Raw genomic sequence first — 21,614 nt, forward strand, 5'->3', positions numbered from 1 at the left:
TTTTTCCAACGCGGAAGTAACGCCGCGCATATAATCAATATCAAATCGTAATAAAAAAGGAAACCGTTCTACCTTACTACAGAACGTGATTATAGAACGCGGGAAGAGAAAATCTCAAGGTTATTCGGAACGTTGTGCTGAAATAAACACGAAAACGAGTTCAGGAATGCAAGTGCTATGAGTTAGGACCGACTGCTCATGACGTGCTCCAACAGTCTGGAAACTTCCACGCAATGTTTGCTTTCTGCCACGTCAGATTAGGAATTGAAAATGAGCGAGGTGCACGAGGCACAAAATTCGGGGCAGGTATCATTCAGGTGGTGGGAAGGCTTGCTGTGAGTAATGGAGCCTTGGTACGTTGTGGGTTGGAGCTTGACGGATGGGCTCCTAGCACGAGAGAAAGCAATTTCGAACGTTACAGGCATTTATTCAGGCGCCGAGGTCCTTAAAAAAAATAAACGGCCAGGAAGGATTTGTGTTTTGCTTGGCAGGCTGTCCATTTATGCTGTAGTGCCCTCATTTTAAAACTAAACAGTGCGTTCCCGGAAAATCACATAAAATACAGGAAACCACAGTACCTCCTCCATGGGAGCAGTACTTCAGATTGTATACCGGTCCTGAATAGTCACGAAAAAGGACATTCGCTTGTTTTCTGTTTGATATGATGTCATTTCGTGATCACGATTTCATACTCTACTATATACGTGTGGAGTTGACAGCAGCCTTGCATGTGAAATTGTTCTGGAAAAAAGAAAAACTGTCCAAAAAAGAGTCTCTTTTGCAATGAAAATAAATAAATTGACACACAGAGCAGCGATTAGAGCACGTAAAATATTGTACATCCATAAGTACTTCAGTACATTTAAATTATAACAAGCTCAATGTCAAGCAAACATATCAGGACGAAGCCAGAACTTGCTACGCTCATCACTGATTGCGGCTGAGAGAAACATCGACGAGCGAAGTGGACAGGACGCACGATGTAGGTGCTATAACGTAAAACTATTCCAAATTTTTCTATTCCAATTCTGCAATCAGCTCTCCATGATTGCCCAATGCTTGACGTGTACACACTCTTTATGCATGATTCAACCGAACAAAAATACATAATTATTTCTGATTCGACGCCTTCTCGCTATTAACACTCTGTTATTGGTAAAAATATTTCACGCTGCACCCATTTCCTCTGTCTCCCACTCGACGTCACCAAACCAGGAAAACTCATTGCGTCAAAGTGACGTGTACACGTAAAAATGCTCTAATCTATCGAAAGAAAAGTGGATTTTTTTTCTGAATAGCCGAGACTGCCCCGCTCCAAAAGGGATAGAAGATGGCTGCTGATGGAAGCTCAGGCACTGACTACTTGGAGTTGCCGGAGAGAATGGATTCAATTGCGTATAATAAACATGTTTGTGTAGCAGCATAACGTTATCGAGCCCTTTCGGTATATATATACGACATCGCTCTGTCAACTCTTGTCTGGTGTGGATCAGTTCTAGCGGCATTCTTAACCTTTCGTTGCACGCCTCCGCGATTTCCAACCAGCCACTAGAAGCTAAGTCAGGGGAAGCGGACCAATGGCACACTCCGGCACTAGCCTCGTCATGCGCTTATCTATTTTCACTGCGCTGGCTCGGCCCCATCGAATCCCTCTCCACTATAGGGTGCTCCTCACCGCTTTTCAGCCAATTAGAAAAGAAAAACCACTAAATGTAGGCAACGTTATTTGTTTTGAAAGCAAACAAAAGGTAACCCCTATAAACGAAGAGAGCGTTTCATTGGGAATTTTCAGGCAATGCTGCGGGCCACCACCCGATGCTGGCATCGGCGGTTACGTAAGCTTGACGTCAGGAGATCGGAACAAAACACATTAGAATAGTCTTACGTTATAGGGCCCGTTCGTCAACGTCTTGCTCCGCTAGAACGATGTCGTAAGAGGACCCAACAAATGCCTGGCGTTTTTCTTTCTTTTACTCGATGCAATCCGCGCACGTGCAGCTACTGAGACGGTCCCCGATTGTGCACCAGTGAAGCCCAGTATCTGCGCCGACTCGGAGAACGACAATCGTCCGGTCCGCCAAAATGCATTCGCCTGGAACGCTGTGGAGCAAAGGTGCACGCGGGTGTCCTCGGACACGTACTGCGTGCGAGGGTCGTCGGCCGGGTTCTTCCGCGACGTGAGCGAGTGCTATCTAGCGTGCGGAGACGGTGACGACCGTTCCTGGCGTCCAGGTGAGGGAGCACGTAATCGCTCACATAAAACGTTTGCGATGGCAAAGAAATAGTAGAATGTTAACTGACAGATTGCGAGTTTACAGGGAAGCAGGTAGTGCGGCCGTATACACCGGCCTGGGGGCTACCGAGACAAAATGTGCATGCGCTGCGACCAAAATGAAACAAAACATACATAGACATTTAAGCGCCCGGTGCTGCAGCCTTGTTCAGTAGGGCACCTAGTTTCATTGTATTGAGTTCCTCTCTCGCTAGACTATTCTCAATGTTTTTTGTCTTTACTGCCCTGCTGTGCAGGTGATGAAAGCATTCTCTTCGATCATGGGGCTATAGAAATTAGAGCGCTTAGCACACTGCTCGTACTTTGGCTACGTACGTATTTCTGGTGGGCGTACGGTGCACACGGCATCATTTAGGAAGGACGCTCCCACACTGAAGCCAAATATACGGCTGAGGTTGCTGCTGCGTAGATAAGCTTTTCGTTTGACCCTCACGCTACCGTATCCTACAAGACTCTGCCACAATAATGAGCGCGGCAACTGTGTACGGTGAATTGACCCACTTCGTGAGAACCCATTTCCGTAATATAGCGCGGATGAACGACACAAAGAAGACACACGAAAAAAAAAGACAATACAAGCATTGTCTAACAACTGATCGTTTACTTGAAAACAGCTCCCATATACACACAATCGTTTACTTAACGAGTGTCTCACGTCATGTCCCATATTCTCATCTTGCACAGCCATCACTCGTATTCCAGGAGCGCTCTTTCGCTATATGTACTAATGTTAGCGAGCTTGTCTAACGCATCTGTCGCCATTCTGAAAAAGAAAAAAAAAAATGGTTACACGACAGATGTGAAAGCCTTCGAGAAGCGCTGGGTTTCAAAGCAAATGGGAACTTTAACGAGTCCGCAGTCAAGATGCGCAAGAGAGAGAGATGAAGGGGTAGGGAGGTTAACCAGATATGTTTTAGAATATTCTTGGGGAAAAGCAGGGAGCTGATCGATATTGCCGGGTTCGTTATAGACATAGATAGTAACTGTACGATATAGAGTTATATGTTTTATTTAAGAGAGGAAAGATCAAAGAGGGATAGGCAGCATGGTAGGCTGTAATAGATGGAGTAAAACGTAAGGCTGAATTCACAAAGCATTTCCTTCGTAGGCATTTGTCATTGCTCAGTTCCCTTTGCTAATAATATGCCCAGCGTAAGGGTTGGCTGGAGTGTTCTCTTTCGAATAAGTCTATCGTAACAGATTATTGTGAATACGGGTTTTTGTTAGTTGAAGCAGGATAGGCGACTATTTGTGACCTCCCCGTTTCGAAAATGCCAATAAAATTGATAATCATCATTACGATAATTTAGTTAAGGTTGAGCGTTCAGTTGAGGAACGTCCTGGAATACCAGGGGCAACGTCGTAAGCTTCGATTTGAACTTTAAAACTGATTAGACATCCGGCGCAATTAAAAAAAATAACGAATACCTAATCAAGGGAGATAAATTCATGCGACATTCGATCTGTTTACTTTCATCTCAAATTTCACAAGGATTACCCTCTCTGTTACCTTCGAATGTCAAATGCTTGTGTTATGAAGTTTTAAACTTCCGAAAGGAAAAGTTGATAACTCCGTAATCTTACACGAAAACCACGGCTGAAAGACGCAACGATTCCCAGTTTAATGGTATTCCATTTTCACGATTCTTTTGTTTTCCGAGCAGCACTCTGCTCACGTTATGACTGCGATTGGTCGGCTATAAATGGCCAATATTAATTTTATGTAATTAAGAAAAAATGAATTGTTACATTATTCCAGCTCAAAGGCGCTATAACGTAAAGGCACATTTTGGGCACAAAGTCGTGGCTTGATTCTGTAATTGCGGATTCTGACGTTTTTCCTCCTGGGTGCAAGAGGAGGAGGCGTGTAAGTACCGCTATACCTAGTATATTGTTGGATCGTTCTGCTAATGACATTGAATGTGTTTTTGTAGAATTCGGCTGCAGAATGGGAAAGGTGTCGTAGTTGGTTCATATTATAGGCCTCTTAGCACATCGTTCGAGCAGTTTTTCAAATTGTCTGAGTATCTTGAAACGAATAAAGGGGATCATATTTTGGTAGGGCGCGACTTTAACCTTCCACATATTAATTGGTAATGCAGTGAACCAAGGTATACTGTCGGAGGCCGACTATATGCGACGTTTTTTGCTTCATATTCTGGACGAGTACAAATTTAAACAGTACGTCCGTGAGGCCTCTCGAAATGACGCTACAGGTCATGTTCTTGATCTCTTTGTAATATGCCTGATATTGTATCAAATGACCATGTTTTACCCGGTGTTAGGGACTACAGTATAGTTTTGGCTGATGCAAATCTTGAGAATATATCTGTTCACAAAAATGTTTCCAGAATAGTGTGCGCATATATTATGACGGAATTAATGACGGAAATTATGACGAAAATTATTATGACGGAAATTATGACGGAATTAATTCGGCATTTGAAACTCATTTACCTACTTTTGATGTACTATCAGACGAACTGAATACTGAATAGTTATGGAACGTGTTTAAAGAAAAAAACTATTTGATTTGCGTGAAACTTTCGTTCCCATTCAAATCTTGTCGTCTAAACGCACTAGGGATAAACCATGGTTTAACACTCAGCTGCGTACTCTACTGCGACGTATAAGGTGAATGTACATGAAATGGAAAAAAATATTTATTTGCAAAACAAGTGTGAGCTAAGAAGATTGAAATTAGACTTTCAAAGTCTAACTAAAGTACCTAAGATTTTTTACTTCTCGTGTCTTGGTGAGAAGCTCGTAGAGGACTCGAAACAGTTTTGGAAATACGTTCGCCTCAATGGTAAATAAATTACATCTATTCCTCCTCTAAAATATTCTCACACAGTCGTTGACGATGACGCGCCTAAGGCAGCCTTCTTTAGGAGTTATTTTTCGTCCGTGTTTAGTCAAAGTAGTTCGCGTGTTGTTAGCACGGTTTTTTCCACTGAGGCAGAAGTGATGGCTGAGGTCACTTTTAGTGTGTCTGGTATTCGAAAATTGTTAGAGAGTGTCAAACCAGCTAAAGCGTGTGGCTCAGGTGATATTTCAGCAGCAATAATAACAGAACTGTTTAGCAACGTTATCTTTGTGCTTTCACTGTTTTTTTCAGAAGCGCTTAGTTAAGAAAGCACTACCTCGTGATTGGAAATTAGCACGTGTTGCACCTGCTCATAAGAATGGACCAAGAAATGACGTTGAGAACCAGGCGGGTGTCTTTAACTAGTACAACATGTAAAATATTTGAACATGTCCTTTCTAGCTGTATAGTGACACATTTGGTTAAACATAATCTTCTGCATGCTACTCAACACGGATGTCAGCAAGGGTTTTCTTGCTCAACGCAGCTTGTTGAGTTCACGCATGATTTGGCTCTAGCAATAGATGATCGTGAAGTAGTTCATTGTATTTTCTTGGACTACAAAAACACATTCGATGTTGTACCTCATGATGTTCTTATTAGTAAATTACGGGGCTATAAACTGAATGAATCTGTTATTGCATGGATAGCCGAGTATATCTCACTAAGACAGCAGTCGTTCGGTCGATCTCAATGGTTGTTCTTCCGGATATGTTCCCGTGACCTCAAGAGTTCCTCAGGGCTCAGTTCTGGGCCCTCTTTTGTTTCTGTCGTATATAAATGACGTTACTATTGGCCTCAAATCTCCGTTCAGAATGTTCGCAGATGACTGTGTCGTTTACAGGACTATAGAGAATGAACGTGATTCCGAATACCTCCAGCATGATTTGAATGTAACAGCAGCCTGGTGTGCCCATTCAGAAATGTCGTTGAATGTTAAAAAGTGTGGTCGCGTCACCTTTACAGGGAAACGTTCATACCAGTTGAATACGTATACCGTAATTAACGCTGCTTTGAGCACGGCCAGCGAATATATATAGGAGTTTATTTAACGAGTGATTTGAGGTGGACTGAGCACGTTAACCACATCAAAGTTAAGGCTGCACGTGTTTTGGCTTCTTTAAGACGAAATTTCAGCGAACTTCCATCTAACTTAAAAGAACAACTGTATTTCATTCATGTGCGCTCATCGTTAGAGTACGCATGCGTTTGCTGGGATCCGTATACCAAAAGGCTGGCCGATACGCTTGAAGAAATACAGAATAGGACAGTGCGATTCGTTTTAGGCAATTGGGATCGTCAACTTAGTATGAGCGAAAGCAAAGGTAAACTTAAATAGGATGACTTGAAAGATCGTAGACGAAACCTCAGGTTTAAATTTTTTTTTTATAATATCTACCATTTCAAACGAATCGATAAGGAGAAGTACATCCAAGCGCCGTGCTACATATCCCAAAGAAGGGACCACAGTCTCAAAGTAAATGAATTTCCTTTAAAGGTGACGTCTTGCGCTATTAATTTTTTTGTGACATGCATAAGAGAGTAGAATTCTCCTCCGCCTAAGATTGTATCGATTGTCTCTAATGATGATTTTTACCGCGCTTTGGGTAATCAAGTTCCTTATTGTTCTCAAATATGATGCTTAGCTTTATGTATCCCCCTGCTGGGATGCCTGCATAGGCGAAGCAGGTATCAAATAAATAAAATAAATAAAATCAATAAATAAAGCTATTCCAAACCTTTCTATTCCGATTCTGCAATCAGCCCTTCACAATTGGTCAAAAATTTTCGTGTCACGCCCACTTTACCTGTCCGTCACGCGATGTCATAAAAACCGCGTGAAGCCCCCATCCGATATGATATTTGCACACTCATTATTCTAGGCCAGGTGGAACAAAAAAGCATTATAATTTCTGATTCGACGCTTTTTTTTCCATTAGCCATCTGCTACTGGTAAAAAGTTCTGGGGCTGCTTCCACTTCGTCTGTCTTTCACGCGACGACGCAAAACCGCGATAACTCACCACGTCAAAGTGATGCGTACGCATTAAAGAGGCATTCATACGCCGATCAATAATGATTTTTCTTCTGACTAGCCAGAGCATGGCCCGTTCCGAAAGGAATAGAAGACGGCTGCCTGCCAATCGCTCATGCGCTGGCTACTCGGAGCTGCCAGAGAGAAATGAATTATTTGCGTATAATAAACAGGTTTTGGCAATATAACGTTATCGAGTTTTTCGGCACGTATACAACAGCGCTCTGCCAACTCTTCTTTGGTGATGATCTGTTTTGGCGGAATTTTCAACAGGCCGTTCCACGCCGCCACAATTTTCGACCAGCCCCCACAAGCTAAACGAGGGGCAGTGGACCAATGGCAGACTCCTGCACCACCCTCCTCATGCGGTTATCTATTTTCGCAGCGCTGGCTCGGCCCTATCGAAAACCTCTCCACTTGAGCGTGCTCCTCGCCTCTTCTCAGCTAATTAGATAAAAAAACCCGCTCAATGCAGACAATGTCATTCGCTTTTAAAGCAAACAAAAGTGACCACCTACAAAGAAGGAGATCGTTTGATTGGGCTATTAAGACAACAAAGCGGGTCACCGCCCGGTGCTTGCGTCGCCAGTTACATAAATTTGATGTCGCGAGTTTGCAATACAAACAGATTGGAATAGTTTTAGGCTACAGGGCCCCAAGAGCTTCAATAATGTTGAAAACTAAACACAGAAGAAAAAAAATCAGAACCTATATATTACGTAATGGTTCTTCCTCTTTTCAGAAAATGTCGGAAAGTTAGGATAATCCGGTTGCGTAGCACCGAACTGCGGCAGAAGGTATAATTTAGATAACTGCGATCCTTCTTTGTTTCAGTGCTTTGGCATTGCAGGCTTGGCAGTCAGGTACCGTTTAGGTAAAGTAACCTTCGCATTTACTAAGAGAAGCTTTTGAGGTAAATAATAAACTCTAAAGCCATCAGTGCGCACCTCCAAATTTTTGCACAACCTTCAGGAAGGCAAACAAAATTAATTATTTCCACCTTTCCTAGTTAACGTATATTTGCGCTTTGCCTGTATTGGAGAAAATAAAGTTATACAGTATCGACAAAGCCACGTTTCAATCTATTATCAACAACTCTCTATTTGTTGCTACGCGGAGATTGATTGTCCCGTATTGAAATGTAAGTGCGACATACACTCTGTGAGTAAACGGGCAATCATCACCGCGAGAAAGCTTGTGGGAATGCGTGGTCCTTTACACTTGCACGGAAGAAAACTATTATTATAACAGCTATACAGCATCAGAATTTCGGCGGCAGTATCGAGGTATGGTAGACTAGTTGCAACTTTAAAAAAATGCGTATCAGTCGGAAGGAATACGAACATGCATTTTGCTAATATGCTTCAATGAACGTGGCTATATAAGCCTTTACCCACTGGAAAAACGGCAAATCATATTTGATGGCAAATAAACGGCAAAGCAGGAACTGAACGAGAGTAGAAAAATTGCATATGTGTCCACATGGTGCATGGAGCTCTTCTTCCTGCACTTCAAATATCTAGTGCGGAGCAGACGGCAATGCTATTTTTGATTGGTGTATTGGTTTACAGCGACGAATGTACTAGCTAGCACTTGACATCACTGCCATGGGCATGCCTAGAGCAGATCTGTAGCTTGCGACAGCTAATCGCTTAGCCGTCCGAGTGGTTGGCACTAGACTTACGGCGAAGCACTCTCTACATTATGCAAGAAGCTTAAACCGGATTTAGAGGCTCTTCTGGGTCGCCGTCCTGTGGCCGACGTAATCACAGCTGCAGCTGGCGCGACAGGATCTCCGGAACTGTCCGTGCTCTGTCCGGACGTCGACACGGACGCGGCGGAATTGCGGCGGTGTAGGGCTGACGACCTGCTTTACCCGTCGTACTTTGATGGGACTGGCTGCAAGGAGGAGCACCAGAGAGGGCAGTGCCGGTACCACGGCCGGCACGCTAGCTTCGAGACCACCGAGCAGTGCAAGGAAGCCTGTCTTGGTGAGTGCTCACCACCTGTACTTGCGCATAACTTCCTGTGGCAATGAAATAAAATAAAAGTACGACGACAATGCGCGTGCAAGTGAAAGCACGCCTGAAAAAGGAGTTTCGTATTTTCATTCAGTTAGATTAAACTGGACCAGAGAAAGTCCACTTTTTTGAAACAACAAAGTGAGATAGAATACATAACGGAGTGACCAATTCGAATGATTTTTTTCCCGTTTTTTTGCTACCGCGTTTCGACAAACGCGAATGCATCGTTCGCGGCGATTCAGTATCTGTTCGAAGTAACCGAAAGTGTTCTAAATCTCGGCCGAACTACTAAGCGCAGTAACGCAGGTGCACAAGCTTCGTCGCTCTATTTTCCTTCCAATGCCGAGGGAACGTTTGCGAGTTTAGGGTAAGCGTTTCTGCCTCAGAGAACTTTAGATAGTACTTACAACAAGAGAAGCAAGGGGCACTAGTAAAGCAACTCGAGAATGAACGATAAGACCCAGCTGAAATAAGCGCGGCATGGACTTATATCCGCTAAGTACAGTGCCAATGCAATGACCATGCATACCCATACTCTCGGTGGGCAGTGTCCTTTCTGTAAAACGTACGCTCCACTAACATTCACTCATCCCCAAAGGAATTTCATGACTGCGCTCGAACATTCTGTGCTGCCCCTAATTTTTATTCAGCGCGCGGAATGCTCGGTTCATGCGAATGCTGAACGTTAATCGTTGACGAAACAGGCGGCCGACCCGAGTGAAACATATATCCTCCGTGAAGGACAACGCGTGTCCCTGGAAACGCCCTTAAGCATCGCATTTAAGGCACTCGCCTGTCGCTTTACTCGTTCTGTGGACGCGAAGGAAACGCCGTACAGTCTGTACCTGGCCTTGCCGTAGCGACAGTGCCGTTTCAGATGAATAGTGTTTCGTCTACATAACTTAGCGTCACTTACTCGGGGAGCGACGACGTTTACCTATATTTCCTAACGGCACTAATCGCTTCGTGTAGTAAGCCATGCTCAGTGGGTACGAAGTGGAATTGGTGTATTTAAGTGTCCTACATCAACTCCGACCAGTTACCTTAAAAGAAAGGGGGAGGAGGAGGGTTTACGTGCGAAAACCACAAACTCATTATGAGACACGTCGTATAGTCGGAAACTGCGTATTACATTTTGACCACCTGGGGTTTCTTTAACGTGCGCCTCAATTTAAGTACTCGGGTGCCTTTGCATTTCCCTCCCATAGGATCGGGACCGTCGCGGCAGAGATTGGACGCGCAACCTCGAGCTTAACAGCGCAGTGGCATAGCTACTAAGCTACCACAGCGTGTTTCCAGCTGCCTTGTTGATCCTTTTTGATAGCGCTCGTGGCGCGATACTTTCTTACGTGACCTATAACGATGTGGCGTGTCTAGCTCCACAAAGCTTAGGAAGGACATGTTCAAGAGTAACAACCGCCGACATGCCTTTTCCACGGCTAGATCAGCTTACAACTAACTTGCTCTTTCCCATCCCTTCTCTGACGCACCCGGCATCGCATATTGATTTCCTTTTTTTTCCTCGCACGCGTTCTCACTGACTCTGTAAATTTGATTCGCATTGTGTCGTAGCACACAAGCCTCATGCTCCGTAAGGTAAGAAGGCAGGGAGCCTATGTACGGCACTGTGTTAAAGAAGGGGGGAAATGGAAATATAACAGAAACATGAAGAAACTGAAAAAAGAAATCAAGAACTTGCGGCTGCGTGGCTACACCTTGCGTCAACATCGCGTCGATATCGGTCTGACGCCATTTGTGTCAGCAGTTACGCACGTGTTTGTGACATCATTGCCAGTGAGTTGATTAAAAGAACACTTTCGAAATACAACCCTTAGAACGCCAACTTTCTCGCGTTACTTTGCTTCTTTCGTAGCAATAAGCCAGAAAGAAAGACATTTAAGGCTAGAAAAGACATCCATGGGTGTGATAGCTGAAAAAAACCCAAAAGAAACAAGAAAAAACAAAAAAAGAAGCTGAGTTGAAGACAGAGATCATCTATTGAGAAACCAGGACAAGATTACAGCGCATCTACGTACAGAGGCGGCAAACGACGCTCTTTTGTGGGCCACAGTGATTCTGCAAAACTTGGAGTAACCTATACTGCTAGTCTTTATAAGTACGCGGTAACTTGAAAAAACGCGGTTTGGCACATACTCATCGCATGCATGCTCGCGGCACTCTCGCGCACGAGTGCATAAAAGGCAGAAGTTGCAAAACTTGATGTGGCCTTGTAAGAGCGTAGGTTGAGAAAACGTCGATGACTTCACAGAGTCGCTACTTCTTTCGCTGTGACGGCCGTTCGAGCCTTTTGCTTACGCACCTAAACTTTCATGTCTACGAATGTTTAATAACTGCACTCTGCAGCTCCTTTTCCGTAGCGACGTGAATAAAAAGCACGCGGCCTACGCGTATAGTGCAGTCGTGTAGCCATCACTTACACTTGCAATAGATTCTTAGCAGAATGTGACCGTCACCAAGCTGTTCCGAAACAGAAGACGTCACCTCGTTTATGAGAGAAAATAATACGGAGAAAAAGCGACCTGGAAGAATCAGACTTGCTTCCGGAGCAAAAGTGCCCCGACCAAAACTTGCGATGCCAACGGTTTGTACAATTATGCGAACGGTGGAGCAGGCGTGCCAGCTTAGACAACGCAAACGATTCTTTCTCTGCTGTTAACCATACTGTCCTAAGGCCAAGGAGCGATAAAATAGTTCCCTCGTGGAAAACACCTCGCGGCCGGTCTTCCAGCAGAATAAATCACAGCCGTGTTCCAATTGAAAGTTTCACTTAAGCGTCCAATGTTTAAGCTCATCGGGTATGACCGGGAAGTACACACACGAAAAGGATGAAAAGAACAGCAGCAACTCCAGAGTGAAGCAGGTGGTTGCGATTCGGCGCACAGGATTCATAGAAGCGAAAATGGGAAAACTTCTGCTCGGCAGCGTAGCGAACCACCGTGCGCACGGCACGACTGTTTCTGACACGGAGACCGTTTGGAAACGCACCCTGGATAATTGAATGGGGGTGGTTCGTGCGGAGTCATTCCCAAATACATCGAAACACTATAAGAAACGAACGCTAAGCTCTGGATGGGCGTTACAAGTGAACGACTAGGTTATGATCGAAGTGATTTCTCCGACATTTTTCAGCACTTTCGTTACTAACTGCAAGGAAAACGTCGTCGAGCCGTACAAGTTGGAATACTTGTTAAATATAGGCGGCGTGGACAAACTGGCGCAGAAGTCTATATTTTGCCTGACAGACTTGTTAGGTGTGTGCAGGGTCTTTTTCCTTTTCGCATTAGGTGGTTTAACGTGCTGCAAATTCAAGTAATGGGCCCGCAGAATGGCTAAGCTCAATCAAGTCGAGTTTCATTTTGAGACGTATAGTGAAAATTGTTATGATCCTAGCAATATTCAGTTCAAGAGCAAATCTAGGGTTTGTGCCAGAGTGTGTCGCCACAACCACTTCGTAGTTTTAAATGGCAAAAGAGAAACACGTTTGGGCGCGAGGGAAGGGGTCGTTTAGTAAAGTGCCAGCAGCTTAGCGATGACATTCAACGTACACGAAAGCAATACAAGGGCTATAAGATATACGCACTCACGCACGCACACGCACACGCACACACGTACACAGCCACGCACGTACACACGCACACACGCACACACGCACACACGCACACACACACACACATAACCGCCGTGGTTGCTCAGTGGCTATGATGTTGGGCTGCTGAGCACAAGGTCGCAGGATCGAATCCCGGCCGCGACGGCCGCATTTCGATGGGGGCTAAATGCGAAAACGCCCGTGTACTTAGATTTAGGTGCACGTTAAAGAACCCCAGGTAGTCCAAATTTCCGGAGTCCTCCACTACGGCGTGCTTCGTAATCAGAAAGTGGTTTTGGCACGTTAAACCCCATAATTTAATTTTTCACACACACACACACACACACACACACACACACACACACACACACACACACACACACACACACACACACACACACACACACACGTGTGCGTGTGTGTGTGAGTGCGTATTTTTGCTATCACCTAACTATGTTACTGAGCATATTTGCATTTGAACAGGAGAGGAAAGGATGTGTTTTGACGTAAACCAGTTGTCAATTCTCCGCGCCAAATGCATTTAATGTTTGCTTTTCTGCGAAATAAATTTTCTCTCTGCTTTGAAATACTGCATAATATAAGCTACGTCTAGCACTCGCAATTCCTAGAACTGTAAATCCTTCACTTCTTACTGGAACTCTTTTCGATATACGTGCCACGATCCGTTTTAAGGTCCACTTCGGCACCTGGGGGCTTCTTTAACCACGCGGTCATTTCATATCGACTTCTGTCACTGAAGCACAACATCATAGCTGCAAAAATATCGGCCACACCTTAGCTCCGCAATCCGTATATCACAACGCCCTGGGATTATGCAACCCAGCAGGCGCACATTCCCCGGCCCCCTTCGTCAAGTGTACGTATAACTCATTGGAAGACGATCACACGAGCATGAGCCCAGAATACCTGTATGATAAGTTTTAAAGCCTGCTACTAAGCCCTGTCATTGATGACTAGCAACTTGGAAACGGTCGTACCGGGTGTTTGAAGTAGATGTGCAACGTGATGGCTCCCACTAGCGAAGAGTCCAACCGGGATGACTAAGCAAAAAAGAGCGGCGCATAATTCCAAGGCAGAGGCCTAACTGAAACGCTATAAAATACGCCAGCAAGGGAGCTCATTAGGCTAATCGTGGAGGAGAAAAAAGAAAGCTGCAGAAATCGCTGGTGTGGCTATTAGTGTAATCTGGAGCTCCTAGTTATTTATAAATGGAAGGAAACTCGAAAAAAAATTCATGAGAGACCGACGAGATGTTCGCGTGGCAACACAGCGATGGTTAGTTAAGGGTCGCAATAGGTTCGGATTCGGAAAGCTTATAATTTTATTAAATAGAGAAAGCGCAGGAAAGGAAATGTTGACTTATTTTCTTCAAGAGCGCCGAAGTGCTCATTAGCAGTGACGAAGAGTAAAAAATTATGCTCACAACCTTTATTATGATCTGCCAAATTACCACGTGAGCAGAAATATCTAAGTCTAGAAATAAAAACGAGAGGCTATCGAACTAATTAACGATTATCAACTTCGTAGCCATCAGTAACAGTTGCCTTTGTCTCTTCACAGTTGGGCGTGTTATGGAGGCTGTTGACATTTTATGTCGCTTGGCGAAACCGATAAATCTGTTATCGGTATACGCTTGCCGTGCCAAAAGTAGCAGCACATGGCTAGGATTTAGGAGCGGCACCTTCTAAGGGCAAGTTGACTTAACTTACCTGCAACCTTTGCTAGCGCCATCAACATGTATACTTACGGCAGCAAACTTTCTGCAAATTTCTCTGTAGTGCTCACGATTGCGATAGCTAGATATGCATTCAATGTTTCTACCCAAAGGCGGGGTGTAATGGTATTGCTGATGTCGTCACCGTTCATGCTTTCGTTATAGACGTCAACCTTGTCATGTCTACAACAGTGATCATTACAAAAGCACATTGCCGGCTTAGTTTCCTGTAACATCAAGCCCAAACTGCTCTTCTGCCTTTTTTTGGTTCTCCGAATAAGCAGTACGCAAAGAGGTGGCGTCTTTTCTGTAAGCAAACACGATAGCCAAACCTGTCACGTTTCTGTCAAAGTTCAGCATTTTCAACAATTTTCATAGATTCTTCGAACTTTTCAATCAAAATTTGCTGTTCTCGCTGCTGTAATTTGAATGCATTTTTGAGTACGAGGTACTTCAGCGAATAGATACGACGAGAACACCATTGGCTTCTTTACATATCGGAAGATTGAAACATCCGTTCGACTGAGCTGCGACCTCTTTTAAAGCCTGCAGTTAGGTCTTAGGGTTTTCAAAACGGTGAACTCACATAGCTGAACGGTCAAACTTTATCGCCACGCTCATTAGAAAAATGCGCGATCATGCGCAGAAATTCCTGCGCGAAATTAGCATAAGGATGCAGATCATTAGTACTCCTTAAGCTCCCAGAGTGTTAGATTTGCGACAGCATTTCTTTTTTCTTTCTTGAATATAAAGACGTAAATATTAGCAGCAGTCCAGATCTCTGCAACTGCATGTATGCCTTCGTGTGTATGACTTCGTTCCAAACACCATGTAATAACAAGAAATACGAAACCTGTTTCTCCATGATACTGCCAGTAGTAATTAGGTAAATTGTGAGAGAGAGTGGATTTCCTAGAAGCTTTCGCATAGACAGAAAGCAAAAAATTTTGTGAGAGCGAAGCGTCGAACTACCTTTCAGATATCTGCAATTTATTTCGGCACCGCAGCCGATGATTAAACCAATTTTCTGAGCCAAATTCACAAAGCTTATCGCTTGTAATTGCTGTTTGCCATTGGCCAGCTGCTCATGCTGATGATACGTCCGCTATTACGGTAGGCTTGCATCTGGTCTTACGAATATTTTTGTACCGTAAGAACCTTAGTCAGAATACGGATACTTGGTTATGTCGCCTCTAAACTGCACGCTACTAGTTTTCCAAGGAAAGCACGGGGAAGGCGGGAGATGGAAATTCAAGACGATGAGCAAAACTAGAACAAGGTAAAAGCGGAAGCCAACGTTTGGACAAGTGGACTTGTCTTTTTCAAGGCGACATATGACTTGCTCGGCACAGTACATAGAGGTAGCTGACACACGGCCATCGACACGGCGTCTCAACGGCCGTGTGTCAGCCGGCGTGTGAATGGCGTGCACAACACCTCTCTATTACCTATTTCGCTGGTAGTCGTGGGCTATCGTGTCTCTGAAATAGATAATAGAAGGAGAGGCAGAAACGGGTGCTCATGAAAGAGAAAATAAAAAACCATTGAAATGGAATAAATATATAAATAAATAAAAGAAAAAAGGAAGATGAAAGAAAAAAACGCTAAGTAACCAAAGTGTTGTTACCTATAGCTTAAAATTCAGAATAGCGAATGCATTCTAAAGCTCCCTTTGAAACCTTTATGCCTATTGGCTGCAACCTCTTGAACTTATGCATAAGGTATGATTCTCTGTATTTCATACTCGTTCAGAACGGAACTTTGACTCTCAGATGTAGAGTTTAGATAAGATCTAGAGTTTAGAGTAGATGTAAACTCTAAATCTTAGTCAAACTTCCGTTCTGAATGAACAAGAAAATACAGAGAATCATTCCTCTTCCACAAATGCAAGACATTGCAGCCAATAGGCCTACACGTTTCAAAGGGAGCTTTAAAATGTATACATTATGCTAATATAGGCAACAGCACTTAGTTTGGTGGCTTAGAGTTATTTTTTTCTTTATACTTCATACTTCATGTGTTTATATGTTTGTTATATGACTGTTATATGTTATATGACTGTTACTAGCGGTTTTTACGTTTTAACTTAGCTGAAGTACGAAGATACGCGCGATGCTAGTGGAAATCTCGCTTCATGCTCGGACGAGCTATCCACGGATTATCCGCGGAAGCCGTCCGTGAATTATCACATCACATTACACCATGGATTAGTTTCCGCCCTAAACGAAACTTTCTTGCATACTTACTCGCATGTCTATTATCAAGAGAAGGAATGTGTGAAGTACAATATTCCGCGCTACACCCACATCGTGGTTTAGCTGTGGTAGGGAGGATGGTTTGTGCTAACTGGAATATGGAGTGCACTGCTTAGCTATACCCAAAGGGAAATAGATGAGTAAGTCATTCAGAAAGATATGCACTATTCTCCAAATGTTCTCAAAGGAGCACATCACAATGTATTGTTACGGAAGGATGAAATAAGAGAACCGCAGAAGGGTGCGCATTTTGGCTTGTTGGTTCATGGTTGCAAAAAGAAAACAGCGCTAAACGATAGCACGAAGAAAAGAACGCAGACCACAGCGCTGTCTAACAACCAATTGTTCTTATTCCTTCCCATAACCCCGTACACACTGCTAGGTTAGCTAAGGCGAAAGAGGATCTTTGTACAAAAACCAAATCAGCCAAAGATTTTTTTATAGCGTGCAGCTACCGCTTCTCTTGAAAAGTAACCCGCGTAAATTCTGGGGATCCATTCTTCCTCGTGACAGCTCTTGTACAGCCTTATGTGTGAAAGAACGAAATGACTAGTGATTCACTATTAATCTCGAACGCTTTCAACGCATACTTTAAGTCCGTTTTTACTTGCGATAATCATATTGTTCCTCCTTTTCCAAACATTCATCCGTCTTGCCCCAATAATGATGTCTTAGTTAGCGCAGAAGGTGTCTTAAACCTCATACTAAATCTTGATACAAAGAAAAGTGAGGGGCCTGATGGAATCCCGAATTTGTTTCTCGTTCGGTATGCCTTATGGACTTCACGATACCTTACTCTTATCTTCAATAAATCACTAACTTCCGGCATAGTACCTTCATCGTGGAAGATGGCTAAGGTGCTTCCGTTACATAAGTCAGGTAGTAAGCAGCATCTTTCTAACTACCGGCCAATATCTTTAACACCATATTCATGCAAAATACTAGAGCATATAATATACAAACACATTATGGAATTTCTTGAATCAAATAACATTCTCTCTAATGTGCAACATGGATTCAGACGCGGTTTTAGCACCATAACACAACTTGTCGAGTTCACGCATGACAAAGCTTCTAACCTGGATAAGGGATTTCAAATTGACGCTATATTCATAGATTTTTCCAAAGCTTTCGATACCGTACTTCACTCAAGACTACTGTCCAAACTAAATGCCATTCTTAACAACCCTCAATTAGTGAACTCGATAGAAAGTTTTTTGTCTCACCGCACTCAATTCGTAAGCTTTAACTCCATCAATTCTTCGGTGGTGGATGTGTCATCGGGCGTCCCTCAAGGCTCGGTCCTAGGACCTCTACTTTTCTTACTATATATTAATGATTTGCCACACGAGATATCATCTAAAATTCGAATGTATGCAGATGACTGCGTATTGTATGACATCATTTCATCTCCCTCTGAGCATGTTCGCCTTAATGAATCATTCCTCAGATTTGCTAAATGGTGTGAAACATGGCAAATGAATATTAACTTCCGTAAGACTGTCGTTATGTCGTTCTCTAATAAAGCTAACCCGTTCCTTTTCAGCTATGGATTTAACGATAATTTAATTCAACGCGTTTCTGAATATAAATATCTTGGTCTCACGTTCACCACTAACCTGTCCTGGTCAAAGCACATTGAATCCATTACGACTAAAGCTCTACAAAAACTCGGTTATTTACGTCGTACTCTGTCTAATGCTCCGCGCGACACTAAATTACTGTTATATAAAACTATTGTTCGCCCTATACTTGAGTATGGTAGTATCGTTTGGAATCCCTACAAGCAGTGCGACATAGACAGAGTTGAGGCCATACAAAGGAAAGCGATCAGATTTGTCTACCGACGTTATGACCACCAGTTCTCACCTTCGTCAGTCATGTCTTCACTCAACCTGACACCCCTCGCCGAACAGCGACACGTTCATTCCTTAAAATTTTTTCATGGTATTATTCACTCATCTTGTCTTAACGCGCTTAACATCACACCATTTTTTGCACGCACTAATACTTTTAAGTATAGCTTTTTCCCTAAAACAATTCAAGCCTGGAATTCGCTACCAGGAACCAACCATTCTCTCCCATTAAATGAATTCTTGTCTGTACTCTCTCAACACAGCGCCTAAACCTTCTTTGTTGCCTATTGTATTTCTTTCATGTATTGTATTATCCCCTCCTGCTATAGCCCCAGCAGGGGCTGCAGTATGTGTAAATAAATAAATAAATAAATAAATACAGCACTGATAGATACTCTATACCACTATCGCGAAGAACAGAACGAAAAGAAAAGCCAGAAAGGACCAGAAGTTCAGCATGCGCAGTGGCAATAAATTGTAATATTTTAACTATTATTGTATTTCTAACAACTGTGATTGTAATAACCGTAACTTGTCCTGACGTTGGTCGATTCACTCTTACTGACGCAGGCAAGCACAGGACCGACCCCGCCAGTCAATGCAACGCGACCCAGCCTACGTTCGAGTGCCGCGATGAGCTGAAGAAGGTGACGGCCAGATTCCATGCCGACGTCGGACGCTGCCGCCATGTTCGGATATGCCTCGATGGCGGCTACGACACGATCGCAGAGTGCAGGCGCCATTGCGGAGCCAAAGCCTACGTTACGCGATAGAGACGCACTGGACAGTGCGGTAACCGTGATTGACCCACAGGTGGACAATCAATCACTACCGTTAAACTTTGTTTCCTGAAAACGTGATAGGAAGCCGAAATTTACTTCAAAGGCAATGTACTCATAACTTAAATTTTGTTTGGTTGTGGAATGAATGTCAAAACATTCTCTGACCGAACATTTCTGAGCAAGCTTTTCTTTTGTGTATACCTCAGAAGTATTACAGTTCAAAAAACTCATAAAATACCAGGGTGCCATAACTAAGGTACTCTTTTGCAAACGATTGCTTCATTCCAGGAGATAATTCATGTATTCTCGGTTGCCACGGATTTCCCCTTAAACTGTTCTGAAATATTGAAAGAGAAGAAATATTCATTAAATGTACAACTTTAATTCAAATTTGAAATACGATAGGGCAGATTTTGTTTCTTAGGAAAAGCCGTGTGGGCTATCATTCATTCATCCTTCGCCTTCTCCTCACACGAAGGAGCAGCGGAATGAATATGCACACCTGTGAGTGTTTATATAGTTATCCTTTCATCAACCAACGCGTTAAGACTCACACTGTATAATATTCCGCAATCACAGCAATCGCAGGTATTGGGGAGAATAAAACTTAGCAATAACCTATTACGTGCAAGCTTTGCGTGACAACTCATCTTCCGCTATTCACTCGCAGAAAAAGAAACCTTCGATCTCTTAAACAGCTCCCCTAAAGAAATGTGGAGAGACCGACCAGAGACATCACTTGCTACAACTTACGTAAACTGGTTCTTCGCACGCCACGCCGAAAACTAAGCGAAAAAAACACGAGTTGCGGAGACCACTGCTTTACTGATACCCGCCAGGGCCCAACGCCCCTTCTAGTATACATTGAGCGGTGGCCCTGCCACCTATCGATCGAAGTAATTACCGCGACGTCATAAACCTAGCCTCCAAGAGCGTAGATATTCCTCGCTATTTTGAGGGGCAGGCTACAACATGGGTCGGCGATTAATTTGCAACCCCGAGCAATGTAAGGAAGCTCCGCTTTAGTGCTGTCTAATTAGATAATTAAAGAACCTGATTAAAACTATTGATGCAGTCTCCTCTACACGCTGCCCTGAAGTGCACTGCCCACTTGTTAGGACGAGTGGAAATAGCAAAAAAATCGAGCGAAGACAAGACAACCTGTGTGCGTAGCCGAGCAACTGCCCGGCGCAGTGCTTTTGTACGTAGGATAAAGCATAGATGACACTGCGACCACCCCAGAAAACCGCTCTTCCCGGCTTTGGTTCCTCGACCAGAATCAATTTTTGTTCAACTGCGAAGCTATCGGAGAAAAATTCATGTTTCCTATATAGTTACATGTTGCCTTTATAACTTCGCGCTTTTTTCAGGCAGATGACAATTTGTTCCCCTTTCTTGAAACCGTCCTACGCCTTGCTGCTTTCTGCCAAACCGTGTGAGCCCCGTTAAGCGCTGTCGAGCTGTCAAATAATTCGGCTTTGCTCCGCCATGTGCAACCCTCCTCGTTAGCTGATATTGTAGAGCGACTGCTCCGGAAAGACTTTGGTCTTGGGTTCAATCATCGAAGCAGCACAAAATTTTCCTAATCTACGAGGCTATCTGAAAAAAAAAATGTATTGGTTTCCTTTGCAGCTTTTTTGCTACTCTCGGGCTGATGAAAATTTCTTCATTTCATTAAAATTGATTCACCCTTCCGGTTTCCGAAGGATTGACTTGAGATAAGTACTTTAAGATAAACACAATAAATTGAGGAAACTAGAAACATATGGCACCGTGTTTTAGTTTTGTGCATATGACACTTATACCCAATTCGGATGGTGGGCCAATAATCCTCTGTATTATTCGAAAAGGGCAACAGCAGCATCGACTCCGTCGGCTACGCCACCTCCAAAATTTTGTACGTTCTTTTAGTTGAGAGTTAGAAACCCTCCTAACACATTCCTGTTTAGTCAATTTTAACGCTGTCGAAAACAATCTTCCCTAGAAGCCCACACAGCTCACCGAACATTGCAAAGCACCAGCCATCATGGCTAATAAAAACCTGCTGTGACGTCTCGAATCCACATACTTAATATTTGCCTTAAGAATGTCGCAACATTGTTCAGCTGATAACGCTGAGCAGCAAGAAAGATTAACCTATAACCAATATATACCCTGAAAAA

The 21,614-nt window shown here is 43.5% G+C and overlaps 1 protein-coding gene across 1 annotated transcript; it reads left to right on the forward strand.

Moving 5' to 3' along the window:
- The first annotated feature begins 1,330 nt into the window (after nucleotides 1-1,330).
- Nucleotides 1,331-19,758, forward strand: LOC135900372 (uncharacterized). Its single transcript, XM_070521973.1, has 4 exons — nucleotides 1,331-1,352; nucleotides 1,999-2,232; nucleotides 8,984-9,184; nucleotides 19,241-19,758. Exons 1-4 carry the CDS (start codon nucleotides 1,331-1,333, stop codon nucleotides 19,441-19,443), a joined length of 660 nt encoding a protein of 219 aa, XP_070378074.1. The 3' UTR covers nucleotides 19,444-19,758.
- Nucleotides 19,759-21,614: the final 1,856 nt, after the last annotated feature.

The sequence above is a fragment of the Dermacentor albipictus genome, chromosome 7 (assembly GCF_038994185.2).
Source record: "Dermacentor albipictus isolate Rhodes 1998 colony chromosome 7, USDA_Dalb.pri_finalv2, whole genome shotgun sequence".
NCBI lineage: Eukaryota > Metazoa > Arthropoda > Arachnida > Ixodida > Ixodidae > Dermacentor > Dermacentor albipictus.

Coding starts and splice junctions, on each gene's coding strand:
- LOC135900372 (XM_070521973.1), top strand. CDS start 1,331: ATGGCTGCTGATGGAAGCTCAG. Junction 1,353..1,998: donor GGCTGCTGATGGAAGCTCAG/GCACTGACTACT, acceptor GCGCACGTGCAG/CTACTGAGACGGTCCCCGAT. Junction 2,233..8,983: donor CGACCGTTCCTGGCGTCCAG/GTGAGGGAGCAC, acceptor CTGGCGCGACAG/GATCTCCGGAACTGTCCGTG.